Source organism: Perca flavescens, chromosome 1 (assembly GCF_004354835.1).
Source record: "Perca flavescens isolate YP-PL-M2 chromosome 1, PFLA_1.0, whole genome shotgun sequence".
NCBI classification, from domain to species: domain Eukaryota; kingdom Metazoa; phylum Chordata; class Actinopteri; order Perciformes; family Percidae; genus Perca; species Perca flavescens.
In genome coordinates this window covers 32469388-32483064 of record NC_041331.1, presented here as the reverse complement: position 1 = coordinate 32483064, position 13677 = coordinate 32469388, and the positions used below count along the sequence as shown (strand labels likewise).

Genomic DNA, 13677 nt, shown 5'->3' with positions numbered 1-13677 from the left:
AGTTCAGTATATCCTTTTATTCCATCCTGTAGTGCCAAGTGCACCTCCTCAGCTGTCTATAGCCAGCACCTCCCCCTCAGACATCAGGCTGATGTGGCATCCATTGTCCTCCCAGAACAGCCGAGGAGCTGTTACCCGCTATCGCATTGAGTACAGCACTCTGGATCAGGGTGAGTAAGGCTGCGTTCACATACAGTCAGACGGTTGTCAGGCAATCCAGCTTAAAAGACAGGGATCCCAAACCCGCAGTTGCCTGCGGCAAAATGTTGAGACGGATTCAACTTTTGGAGAAACGCAAAACGACTTCACCTTGAGTTGGCCAATCATGTAACCACGTTCAGACTTGTCGGTCCATTTTAATGCGGTGTGAGAGTTCCGTATAGTAAACAGGAAACATCACTATATCTATCACTGCCATAATAAAGTTTTAAAAAACTATAAGGGTAAAAAACGAAACACAAGCACTAAACTGCTCAGGAGTTTCTGTAACAGCTGACTGTTTCCTGCAACAAGCTCGTCTGTCCATCTCTTTTCTTTCTTTCTTTTCTTTTTAAAATGAAGCTGCTGTCGAAAATGTCGAGATCTATAAATGATCTCACCGAAAACAGTAATTGTGAAATATAAAGTCTACTTGTGCTACGTTGGGGGCCTAAAGAAAATAACATGACATCAGACAAAAATGGGCCATTTCAGTGACACTTTCATTGCGCACAACCCTGCGGCGAATCCCGGGTCATTTTCTTTGGTCTATGCGCTCCCTAACCCCTGCTGCACTACAAGTTGACCTTAACTGACAGTAAAAGCAACATTTACAATTTACTACGTACTCATCCAAAGTATTTCTCATGTCACAGTAACCACTGAGAGGGAATTGTGTGTTTTGGATGTTATTATCATACTGTCAGTGATGTGTCATTGTTTTTGCTCTTATATCCCCGGCTATCTGGAACTCTGTGCTTGCCCGGTTGCCTGGAAGTACAGCCTCAGGTATACAACAAACATATTTTTAGTTTCATAAAAAAGAAAAAAAATCACGAATATTACTACAGACATTCCTGCTCTTGTCACAATGTCTGCTGTTGCTATTTAGAAGCCGGCGAGCCTCAGTGGTCGAAAGCAGGGGCCGTAAAACGTTTTAATTTCCTTTTAAATTCTTAACAATAAAAGTCCCTGCTTATTTTGTTAGCTTTTATTATGAAGCAGTAAAAGCAGGAAATGTTGGGTCTTCATCAGCAGTAACTTAACACAACTCCTATAAGCGAACATGAAACGTAAAATAAAGCAGATATATAACTAAACTTCAAAACACAGCCATTCAGTTAGAAGCTTCAAAAGTACTGAGAGCTGAACACACAGAGACATTAAAACGTCTTTCTCTCCTGCACAGTTCCCGGCGACTTGTGGTAGACATCCTTATTTTGGCACACATACAGACTCTTGGCAGTGCTTTTTCATTAGTCATCGCACATTTCTAATGTATGATTTATGTGAGAGTAACAAGCCTGCCTATATGCAAACGGAAAGGATGTACGTGGTTATTTGCATATAGAGCGGGGAAGTGAGATCCGATCACAAGTGGTCACTCAGGACGCATTTGGAGACGCATTCTTCTGCCAGGTGTGAACACATGTACTTTGAGCTGTCCACTTGCGATCGGATTACTCAGGATGGAATTTAAAACCAGGTGGAAACTCTCTCACATGTGGGCTAAACCTCCTTCGAAAGAGTAATCGGATCTTATGCGTCCTCAATGCCTCCTGGGTACATTCACACCTGTACTTAGAGCTGATCAGATCACTCAGATCGGATTTTAATACCAGGTGAAAATGGGGCTCAAAGTTGACACACTCACTATAATTCAGGAGATATACCCATTTTAATTTCTTTACAGAAGTTATTCATAGAAAAGTACAAGACAGTCTACTTTAAAAATGTTGTATGTTTCTGTACTGATAATACTTCAGATGTTAGAGTGCAGAGGCTCAGAAATTAGTATAACAGGGTTAAAAATATTATATTATATAGAAAGTGTATTTATTATTATTCTGAATACCAAGCTCACCAGAATGTACAGGGAGATTGAGTTCACTCTGAATGGACTCATTTTCATAACAGATCTTCCTTGAAAGACAGTAATATATTTCAATGAATGGAACACAGTAAAGAACATTTGAAATTTTTTTTTCCTGTGTGATGCTTATTATGTGTTGAATCATCAGTTATATAAGCTGCGCATTTTCTCTAAAGAAACATTCAGAACATCATACTGATTCGATACTCCATAAGTGGATACATGTACAGTATATGTGAGTGTTGTATTGTGTGTTCCCACAGTGGACAGTGTGTTCTCAGTGGAAGTTGGGGGTAATGAGACTCAGTTCACACTAAGAGAGCTGCAACCCAACCAGGCCTACCGGCTGAGGATAGCAGCTGGGACAGGCGTTGGCTTTGGGGTTCCCTCTGAGTGGGCTCAGCACCAAACATTAGCCCACTACAACCACAGCGACCACAGCATGGGTAAGGAAGACACAGACCAGGTTCACACTAGTTTTGTAGTATTTTTGGAATAACGTAGAATTCTGAGAGCTATACTCCATTATTGAGAGAATAAACTCTCAGTAAAATTTGCTTGATGAGAATCACTTGTTTCCTTACCTTGCCAATCACATCTTTCCATCTTGTACTTGTCGGTCTTGCTAACTTGAATTTTGATAGCCTTTCTAGCATTGCAGCCCTCTTGTTTCTTCATTGTTGCTAAATGTTTGAAATTCAAATTAATACAATTCATAGATGGTTACATAGACTGAATGTGAATTGCTTACCATACACTTGGAATATGACGTCAGCTAGTAGCAGCACTGTGTGGATTTAGACAGTGATCTTTTCCACATGCAACAGGTGGAAATGTAGCTGAAGTCTGTTGGTTAGTGTTAGCGTATCATGTGGAATTCTTGGTCATGTCATTTATTTTTTTCCATTTCCATGTGCATACATTTTCAGTGATCTTTGCCCCCACTGAGCTGAAAGTCAGAGCCAGAGTGAAATCACTCAATGTGACATGGCATCCCTCGCCCAATCACACACTGGTCTCTGGTTACAAGCTGTCCTGTCGAGAGGTGGAGGCTGATGAATCAGCCAATGAAAGGACAATACAGACCCACACCACTGGGCTTGGTAAGAGGGCCAGGTCGCATCTCCTCACCAAGCTGGGTAAGTTGGTGACAGAGGCCTCTTCAAATGTAACTTGCTTTTAATACAGTTCTGCTTTCAACTGTTCATTGTCATTTTTCTAACTTTGCATTTAGCTCCCTTTGACTACATTTTAAATCAAATGGTTCCCACTTTGCTTTATAAAAATATTTGATAAAAAATGAGTCAGCTATTTTTGCACACTTTAGGCGTAGCTTTTGGACAGCCTCGTTCTATTTTCCGAACAAGATAAATGCTTTTGTTACAGTGTCGACGGCAAATGCGGTAAGGACTGAGCCCCTGTGGGGCTCACGATCAACCAGTTGAGCTACCAGGGCGCCCCTCACAAGCACTCTTACTTTTGAAAAAGACCAGAAATAGACAGACACCTCTCACGAAAGGCAATTAATAATACTAATGAATACTAATGTCAAAACTTAAATGTCTTAAAAGTCTTGTCTTTGTTAGAGTCTGCTTAAACCTACATTGTGTAATTTTTTCCACTATCTAATCCATGTATTCTTGTACGCGTAGAATTTGCCATTTAGAATCATTCAGAATATATACTAGCGAGTCGCTCGAATGACGGTAGCCATGTTGCACCTCCATCTTTAAAATACATTAGCCAAAGAGGGACATACCTCCGCCTTTCGCACTTTTAAACTCAGTGGCACCGTGACGAATGCAAGGGGGAGATTACTCGCCTGGGAAGCGAAAAAGAGAATTAAAACGACAACACAACAAGACCAATTGGAATGGCTTGAACAGCTGCCTGTAAACAATGGAGATACCAATTTTGGGTTCGGCCTCCGTAGGAGTTGAAATGCGCTCGGAATGGGAAGGCCTAGAAAGTAATATTCAGTTGGTTGTCATATACAGTTTCACCACTAGATGGGAGAAATTCGTACACAATGTGGCTTTAAGTTTACTTATATATAATAAATATATGTATACAGCATACAGCAGTTTTCATTATTGTCTCTTTCTCACCGTGTGTGTGTGTGTGCGTGCGTGCGTATTTGTCAGTCCCTGACCGGCAGTACGAGGTGAGAGTTTGGGGATACAACAAGCAGATAGATGGAGCAGCTGCTGTGTGGAAGGGAAGGACAGACAAGGCCCATGACAAAAGTAAGATGTATCTTACTGCATGTGTGCATGTATACATGAATTAATTAATTAATGAGTATCTTGTGAAAAAAAACAACACTTTCCATTCCTTTATTATATCAAGGCAAATAAGGTGTATGTGTGCGTTTGTGTTTGTGTGTGTGTGTGTGTGTGTGTGTGTGTGTGTGTGTGTGTGTGTGTTAAAGTATTGTTGCAGCTCCTTCCCCCTCCATTGCCCCCAAGCAGCATCCAAGCAATGGCCAACAGCTCCACCTCCATCTGGCTGCGCTGGGAGAAACCACGGTTTAGCCACGTACGCATTATCAACTACACAGTGCGCTGCAGCCCAGCGGGAACCACCAACGCCTCCCTGGTTTCTTATTACACAAGGTCAGAAACCAGCTTGGACAATCTCAATCTTTTTATGCAATGTTTAAAGGACTACGCCACCGTTTGTTGAAATAGTGGTTATAATGGTGGTCTACCCTGGCTGTAGATAGGTGGGCCAATGCATTTTTTGTCTTAGTGCAAGTAATTAATTTAGGTTTTTTTGTCTTTGCTAACCGGCAACATAGGATTCCATTCACTACGCTAAGCTAACTAGCGACGGCACTGCACGGGACTATAACAATGCATGCACAAAAAATGCATTGGCCCACCTATTTACAGCAAGAGGAGACCGTGATAAGCCTTATTTCAACAAATGGTGCCATATCCCTTCAAGACATAATGGCCCTGGATATCTCAACATTTGAACAATACTGCTTCCTGCATAACTTCCTATGTATTAATGTTTACATTGCTTATCCCATTTAACAGTGTTACTGAGAGAACACATCTTTAGAAGCATGATGTCTTAATTTGTTCACCAAAAAGAAGCATTCCTAAAGCACTCTTTATTTGCATTTGAAGTCTATAAATGGCTTCACTAAATACAAGCTTTTAGTGTACATTTTCTGCTGGAAGAACCAGAAGGTCATTTCTCTTTTAGGTGACACATTTCCATCTGTAGGAGCACCTTGGCCTCTGCATTTCTTTACATTAAACATAATCTTATGTCTAACACCAAACAAACCAACACAATTTTAGTGTTAGTGTAGTAAGAGTTCTATTATCTTTCAAGTTGCTTCAAGAGGCTCTACTATCATTTATATAGTAATGAAAGTGAAGCACATTACATTGATTTTGCCCTCTCACTTAAAATGGAACTACTACTCTATGCCTAGTCTATATCAACGACGTTTTCTTTGTGTTGGCATTTACACTCCGCCTGATTTATGAGGACTATGGTTAACTTCTCCTTAGATCTAATAATAATAATGATAATTTATAATAATAATAATAATAATAATAATAATAATAATTTATACTTTATTAATCCCGCAAGGGAAATTACAATGTAAATCCAGACAGCTAGCTAGACTATCTGTCGAGAGTTTTCTGTCGCACGACTAAAACAACCTTTGAACATAAACGTTCCTACATCTAACAAGTTATTTCCCGAGGCTATTTTGCAGAGGCACTGTTGCTCGGTCCGGCGCCGCCCAAAACGATTGTTTAAAGAAATGCCGATAGACCAGAACAATATAAAGGTAATACATATTGTAGCCTAGAGTGGTCCAACAGGTTGTACAAACTAACAAGACTAAATTGAACAAAGTCAAAAGCACAGAATACAAAATATGCAACACACACTCAGGACTCTCCCGTGTTTGTGTGTTGCAGCTCTGCTCAGGAGATACTTCTCGGGGCCTTGAGGCCCTTCACCCGCTATAAGCTGGCGGTGCAGTCTAATGGAGTGGACGTGGTTGGACCCTTCAGCGGCACAGTGGAGGAGTCTACCCTGTCTGACCGTGAGTCTCGGCTGTGCTTCTGTCAGTGTAGTCAGTTAAATTTGTATTCTGTTTTAAAGAGCCAACAGTTAAAGTCCCTGAAGATATTCCTGTAGGAGTTTGTGGCCTTTAAAACATTGCTTGGTATTGTAAGCATTATATTTGATTTTTAATTCAGTTTTTATTTTAAATTTTTTTAAATTTATTTTTTTAATTGGTGAGGAAATACAGTATGTTAGTAAACTCACTCACATATGCACTTTTTCATTCACTTGAAATTGATAAATGAAAACACTCCTTGCTCTCACAACCTTGGCAGAGCAAGTCACTTAACCCAAAACAGCTCAAGGGGAACTACACTGTGCCAAAACATTAGAAGAGTGTACTTCTGCTGGGCAGCTACAGTACTAGGTGTAGATGTGTGTAAATATCTACGAATGTGTTTCGAATGCAGGATCAGTGAGCATTTTCTGTTTAACTAAAGGTCAAATAAAAAAGCAGGAGGTTAAATTTCAGGGGCCTTGTCCTTTAAATTAATTTAAAATCAACTCACAATAGCCTATAGTTATTACAGACCCTAAAAATGTTACCCTGTCTACTCTAAGATATGCTGTTGGTCTTAAAATGTGTCACCTCATGTCCCTTATAAATGATTTATTAAATCTGGTTCTTGAAGTGCACAATCATGCTTTCAGATCATTTTTTGTCTGATTATCTAGGCTTGAGTTGTATTTCCTTATTTTAACCTTGGTCTCCAGCTAGTAAGGTGAATGTATTGCATTTTTGTTTTTCTGAAGTCTGCAGATACTGTAATATATTTGTGCGTGAGACTGTCTATGCAAGGGAGTGTGTGCTCACTTATGTGTGGATCAGTGTATTGGCTGGCCAGTGGCCAGTGGTCATGGGAAGTAGTAGTTGGCTGTGATAGCTGATAACGGGCTGTAATGAAATAGCCAGGTGTAGTAGTGGCTCTCATGTTGGCCAGCAGCTCTGTCTAGAAGCCAAGTCAGGGTGGAGAGTGTAGACTGGGCTGCTTTTAATGACATTATTACCACCAGTCACCTCATGACGCTCCCCACTGCCATGTATCATCACCTGAGCCCCATCCCATTCCCCCCCCACTGCCCTGCTTGTCCCCTCGCTCTTTGTATACCCAGGTGGCAGGGACACAAGGACACAGATGGTTGTCACACAACATGTAAAATCCCCCACCAAGAAAATATACATTCTGCAGCTGTGAGGCCTCATTTCTGGGTTATAATTACTGACCCAGTCCTCTTCTCTCCTTTAGGGCCCTCAACACCTCCTGAGGAGCTGCGGCTGAGAGCTCTGGACTCCTCCTCTGTGCTGGTGAGCTGGCGCCCTCCGCTGGAGCCTAACGGCATCATCATCAGCTACAGGATCTTGTTCAGTGGCAACCTCAGCCAGCCTGAGCACTTGTGGGAAAACATCTCTCAGGATGGTGGGTGGCATGACACAACTCTTCACTGCACTGAAAACCATTAATCACTGAATTTTTAGCTCATAGTTTTATTCAGTTTACTATGTCAATGTACCCCTTTAGTTTTAGAATCTTGTTTGATATTTCTTTTTTAAATTCCATGCCTGAGTGAAGCTGTGATTTACGATGGGCCTTGAAAATGTCTCTCTGTCTCTCTCTCTCTTTCTCTCTCAGGGAGCATTACCAGTGTGGAGGTCCAGGGTTTGTCCAGTGACACCCATTACTTTTTTAAGCTGGGAGCATCTACTGAGGTGGGGCCAGGGCCTTATTCACCTATAAAGGATGTTTACACCCCCCTTCAGAAATATGGTTTGTGTCAAATAGCACATATATAAGTGACATAATAAAAGAAGTAACAGTAGTTTTTAGAGCAATGGTAGCAGTAATCATGGTTATGGTGGTAGTAGTTCAGTAAAGAGAGGTTAACGTGTGAATGGAAATCGACAGGAGTGAGAAGGAGAAAGGTTGCATTCTCAATGTCAGGAGAGGTTGCAAAATGCTTAGTGAGAAAGGGACAACACTTATCACTTTACTAGGGGCAGAGGCATTTCTGTGGCTGAGGGCTGAACTAGAAATTGACTACCAGAAAAATGAATAGAAAATGTCACATCTCTTTTTTAATGTCTTTATATTCATTAAAAGGAATACTATTAATGCTATATAATTAATTGGTGGGTATTATTCCAACAACATGATTGCTAACTGTTATATTTGACTTCCAGTGCATATAAAACAGAAGTAACATAGGTCATTTTGTTTTTGTTCTTTATTTTCATAATTTCGTTTGCACAAAAAATTCTCACAAGCAGATATGGAAGCAGATAATTTATAATAGTTCCACTGAATAGTTTATTGTGAAATGTAAGAGTATAGCTTTGAAATATTTGACCATCTATCTGAATTTATGTAGTTGGATCTAGGTTGGGTTCCCTTCATTGAATTGTTCCTTAGGTAATTGAATGTGGTGCAATTTCAAAAACTTAAATGTTAAGCTTTTTTTTTCATTTATATTTAAGTTTCTCAAATTCTGATTTAAAGAACATCCAAATGTAAACATCTAAACTACCCAGGATACTCCTTCCTCTTGTATATTAGGTTAATGAGACGCAGAACATATGAATGACATTACCAGACGTCTAATCAATTCCATTTAGACTTGAAGTTTTTGAAATTGCACCACTTTTTAACCTTCTGGAAATGTCAAAGAGGAGAAATAAAACCTGACAAATTCAGATAGATGATGATTTTAATGTAAAAGCTATGAATTCTGTGGTATTTACATTTTCAGTAGTGGTTAAATTACACAATTAGGTATTCACTTGCTTCTAAGATTCAAATAATATGGCCACTTTTGATTCCATACGCAGCAACAAGCATATACCGAGCACACACACAGACACACACACACACACACACACACACACACACACACACACACACACACACGCAGAGAAAGTGTAGCTCGGCAGGACACTGTGTTTCTGCTTGGTGCACTTTGAGGAGAACATCAAGTGTGGATATCAAACGGGCAGCCTCATCAGTGGCCCCCAGGGGAGATCTTTGAATTACTACTCTCTGTGCCTAGTAGAATTGCTGTGAAAAGCACTTTCATTATACACTTTTTAATTCCGTTAGTCAGCATTTTATCTTTATTTGTAATTATTGAATGCCCCTTTTGTCTTTATACAGAGAATGTCATAAATAGAGAACTATTCTGTGACCAAACCCATTGTTGTGTACATGCTATCCACCAACCTGTACACATACAGTACATTGTTTTGTTTTTCTTTGCTAGTCATTAAGTGCATAATGGCTGGGAATTGATTTTCAAAAGGATTATATATCTGGAATATCTGCACATTAAACATTTGCACAGCGAGAATGCATTCTTGTTGTAGCCAAATCCTAAAACAGAGTAACAGGTTTATTTTCTTCACATAGGCTGTAATAGGGTTGGCAGTTTGCTGTGTGAATGGGAGTGAGAAGGCTAGTGGGTGGGTGAGAGCTCCCACCATCTGTTTCCTCTCCTCTCTATGTCCAGACCTACAAATATACCCAGCATAAATGACTATCAATGGAGGCCTGCTGTCATAAGTTGATGTTGCCTTATATCTCTATACTACTGTCACTTTGTCGTAAATAACTAAATCAATACGGCAAGTCTATTTACGTTAGGCCTGAGCCAAATTTCTAACTAGATATGTTATTATAATTCTTAGTATTTTTAGGATGGAGTTCTAGATATGAGCCAAATAAAACTACTGGCAACACACATGAAAACCAATATGGCATATTTCTGGGAGTGTCAACATTTCTGCAATGTGTCAACTTTAATTGTGTGTTGCCCTGATTGTTGTTTACAATTTCATGTTGTCTGATATTTGAACAGAGCTGGACATCCACGCAGTGACAGGCATCATAGTCGGTGTGTGTCTGGGGCTGATATGCATCCTCCTCTGCATGTGTTTCAGCTTTCGTAATGGCAAATCTAGGTAAGATAACTCTACAGTATCAGTACTTGTACAGCCCCTACATTATGCACATTTACTCTTGTTTTACTTACTTAAAACAACTGTTGTCTTACAAATTTAAAGCCAGATTTAAAAAAACAGCCAACTGTATTAACTGGCAGTCTTCCATAGTGCCCACCTCCTATAATATTCCTCTTATCTCTGTTCCTTATAGGGAGGTATCTGGGGGCCTGGACTCCACAGCTGTGACCCCTCAGTACAGACGAGGAGGCTGCAACGTTCCCTCCAACGTGCCAGAGTGCAGCAATAGCTACGAGCTGGAGACACTGATGCCCCCAGGCAGCCAAGAGTCTGGTCAGCCGCTAGAAGAGGCCTCAGAGGAGCAGAGCCTGATGGCAAGTGCTAATCCAGGGGAAGGGGAGGATGCTCCTGCACCTGAACCCAAGGTCAAAACCTGCAAGGGGGTAGCCTTTCTCCAGATGGGCCTTGGATACTCTGTTATTTTTTCACGTGTTGATAGAGGGATACTAGTTGTAATTTTGGTGCATCCACTGTCTTGCAGGCTGCTTGGAATGGCTCTGTGAGTCATAACTGGGCCAACAGAATCACTAGATACAGAGACACCATAACAGAAGACTCTCCAACACTCATTAATGGAGCTCTCAACAGGCTAATTACTGATAACAGCACGGTAAATGAACAAACTAAATTCAATCAATTTTAGCTATGAACCTGTCTCCGACAAGCAACTTTAGCCGTAGCATCACTGGGTCAAATGGTATTTCTACTGTTTGTTAAGCTACGCCCACCTTTTAGTAACTGTCACTATGCCTGTCAAGATTTCCGTAATTGCACGGCACATATTACAATGGGGCATTGCATTGGGTTATAGAAAAGAGGCTGAAGTTGCATGTCCCAGGCAAAACGCCAGCAAACGTAATGCTTTCTCAGTTAACAATGCTAAGGTTGCTTCCTCAAATCTAATAAAAGAGCTGGATTGAACTGCTAAACTTACCCTAAACTCTTATAGCAGACTGGCTTCCAAAGAGTGGGAAACTACTACAAAATGGATGTGCTAGTCATGACTAGGGCATTTTTTAACATACCCTTTGACCACACAAACTAATGTGACCTTAGTTAATGATTGGCTCCTTGGCACTGGCAGTAACGTTTTATACAGTATGCAGTAAGCTAGTTAGTCAGACATGCTAACAGTTATAGCTTAGAGTAAGAGTAGATAAAAAAACACTGTTAATACATTTTTTTTATCTTTTGCTTTAACTTTTTTTACAGGGGGAAACTTAATTTGGATTATTAATAACTAAGCTATGATTGGCCCATCACTGTTCGGGGGAGGGTTTTAGCAAACTGCTGATATCTATAAAAAGAGTAGCCATTACAGACTTTACATGTACTCAAAAATTATTACATCTTTTAAGTGACCCAAGTAGATCAACTATTTGAACAACCTGAATTAACAGTGACATTGTTTTGTTGCAGGACTTAGAAGATTGTCTGTGTACATCTGTGTGCAGTAACCAGGTGGAGGCGGAAGTCATTGTTCACTCAGAGCTGTCAGTCCCAGGGAGGGAGAAAGAGGAGGAGGGCACCACCAGGGGACCCTCATTATCAGAGGACAGATATTCCCTTTTGAGTCAGCCAAGCCCACCAGGAGAGGGGGACACTCTCAAAAAACTATCACTGGCCCAAAGCCCCTCGAGTCTTCCCTTGATAAAGTTGGTGGCTACTCACAACGGGGAGCTACAAGGCACGGCAGACATAGAGCCACAGCCGGACATGGGGCTAACCAATGGCTTCCACTCCCCAAAGACTGTGCGTTCTGTGCTGAGGCCAGAGCATCTGGAGAATGGGGACTCCAGACACTGCCTTTTGGCACCTGGGAAGGCCATCTCTGCAGGGCTGTCTCCTGCCCCCTTTGTCAGCTCTGGCTTTGTCCACTCTACCTCAGCAGCACACGGTTATCTGTGCCCATAGCCCCTGCATGGAGGGCATCGAACCTTACACACACATGCAGACATCAGACTGATTTTCTTTTCGGATTTCTTTCTTTCTTTACATACCCAGGAACAATCCATAGGGATTACTTTTATGCACCTCATTATTGGATTCTTTTCTCTTCCTTGCAAAGTTTTTGTAGGTACTTTGAATCCATTGTTTCATACGTGCATGTATAAACAGTACACATATACAGTATATTTTTAATGGTAGAGTACTGTATATATGTATGCATTCACTAGCATTGCAACCATATTTTCCTCTGGGTTTTTTCCTGTCTGTAGGAAAGAAAAGAAAGATTTAACTTAACCAAGCAGATGGAACTGGATTGAAGGAGGCTATTCCCACATGCTTATGGCTTTGTTCCACTCAGGAATGAGAAAGCTAGTACATATGTTCTGTGAGTGAGACAGGCTATGTATCATCATGGATGGAAGGATTGGAAATGCAAGCTTGATGGGTCTCCCTGGGCTTTTTCATGTGGATGCTACTTTACCGTAGCACTGAGGAATAAGCCTTAAAGGATATCTGCACCTCTGAGAGTGCAGAACACCTGTGTATCTCTCCAGCCTCCTGCTGTCTCAGGGTCCATGGTATCTCACACAAACTCAAACGGTCACCCATAAACACACATTTACACACAAATTTTTTCTGACTGGAGTGTGGGGGTCTCAGGTGCCTAATTATTGTAGGTGCGTTTATAACCTCTGTATATTTCTATAGATGATTCTATTGAATACAAGTACAACCACATGTCAAAATGAAAAAGAAAAAAACACTCAAATTGTAAAAAGATATGGAGTATACAGATTTGGTACTAGGCACGGGCCGGTTACCGATTTCAAGGTATACCGCGGTTTGAAAAAGTCCCGGTTTTAAAACCACTAACATTTTCTGTCATATGTCTAAGGTATGAGCTGTTTTTAATGAGTCTTCAAGGACAGAAAGTGCACTTTAGAAATCCCTCTCCCTGCCAGTGTGCAGTGTGTTTAAAAATAAAATACATTGTGTTCAATGGAAAAAAAAAAGATTTCATTTAAAAAATAAAACATTTTAAAGCTGTAATTGCAATACTGCAATGAAACCGTGATATCTCATACCGGGCCATGCCTATTTGGTACACATGAAGTATTCTTTTCCAAAATGTCATATATCCATGTGGTGTGATTTTGTGAAACAGGGACACTCAGTTGAAAAGTCATATGGTGGATATCTCATTTTGGAATCAAAGTATTTACGTGTTCATGTTGGTATTGGTTTAATTATGTTGCTGGGAGAACTAGAGAAGTTGTAACAACAACCTATTTGTAGACCACTTTGGCTCCCAGTTAGGGATGCACCAATATGATACTGTGCCATTAGTTGTCATTTAAATATTCCCTATATGTGAAACACCTGCACCCCATGTTTTTAATTCAAGGGGAATTGAACTTGACTCTACAAGCGTATCTCATTCCCGTTGTATGAGAAAATTTCCACAATGCTGTACTCTGCTACAGTACCAGAAATCATTATAAACATTTCTGCATTCATCAGATAGGTAAGAAGTTTGATTAGAAAA

At 40.5% G+C, this 13677-nt stretch overlaps 1 protein-coding gene across 1 annotated transcript in view; it reads left to right on the top strand.

Annotated features, from left to right (window-relative positions):
- The window catches only part of igdcc4 (immunoglobulin superfamily, DCC subclass, member 4), a 55829-nt gene extending 42757 nt beyond the window's left edge, over positions 1–13072 (top strand). The window contains exons 9-20 of the mRNA XM_028578843.1: positions 33–170; positions 2335–2517; positions 3001–3210; positions 4216–4317; positions 4503–4686; positions 6022–6149; positions 7420–7590; positions 7804–7938; positions 10019–10121; positions 10315–10546; positions 10663–10791; positions 11601–13072. Coding sequence (XP_028434644.1) covers positions 33–170; positions 2335–2517; positions 3001–3210; positions 4216–4317; positions 4503–4686; positions 6022–6149; positions 7420–7590; positions 7804–7938; positions 10019–10121; positions 10315–10546; positions 10663–10791; positions 11601–12095 — 2210 coding nt within the window. The 3' untranslated portion in view covers positions 12096–13072. The remainder of the gene's footprint in view (positions 1–32; positions 171–2334; positions 2518–3000; positions 3211–4215; positions 4318–4502; positions 4687–6021; positions 6150–7419; positions 7591–7803; positions 7939–10018; positions 10122–10314; positions 10547–10662; positions 10792–11600) is intronic.
- The last annotated feature ends 605 nt before the right edge of the window (positions 13073–13677 follow it).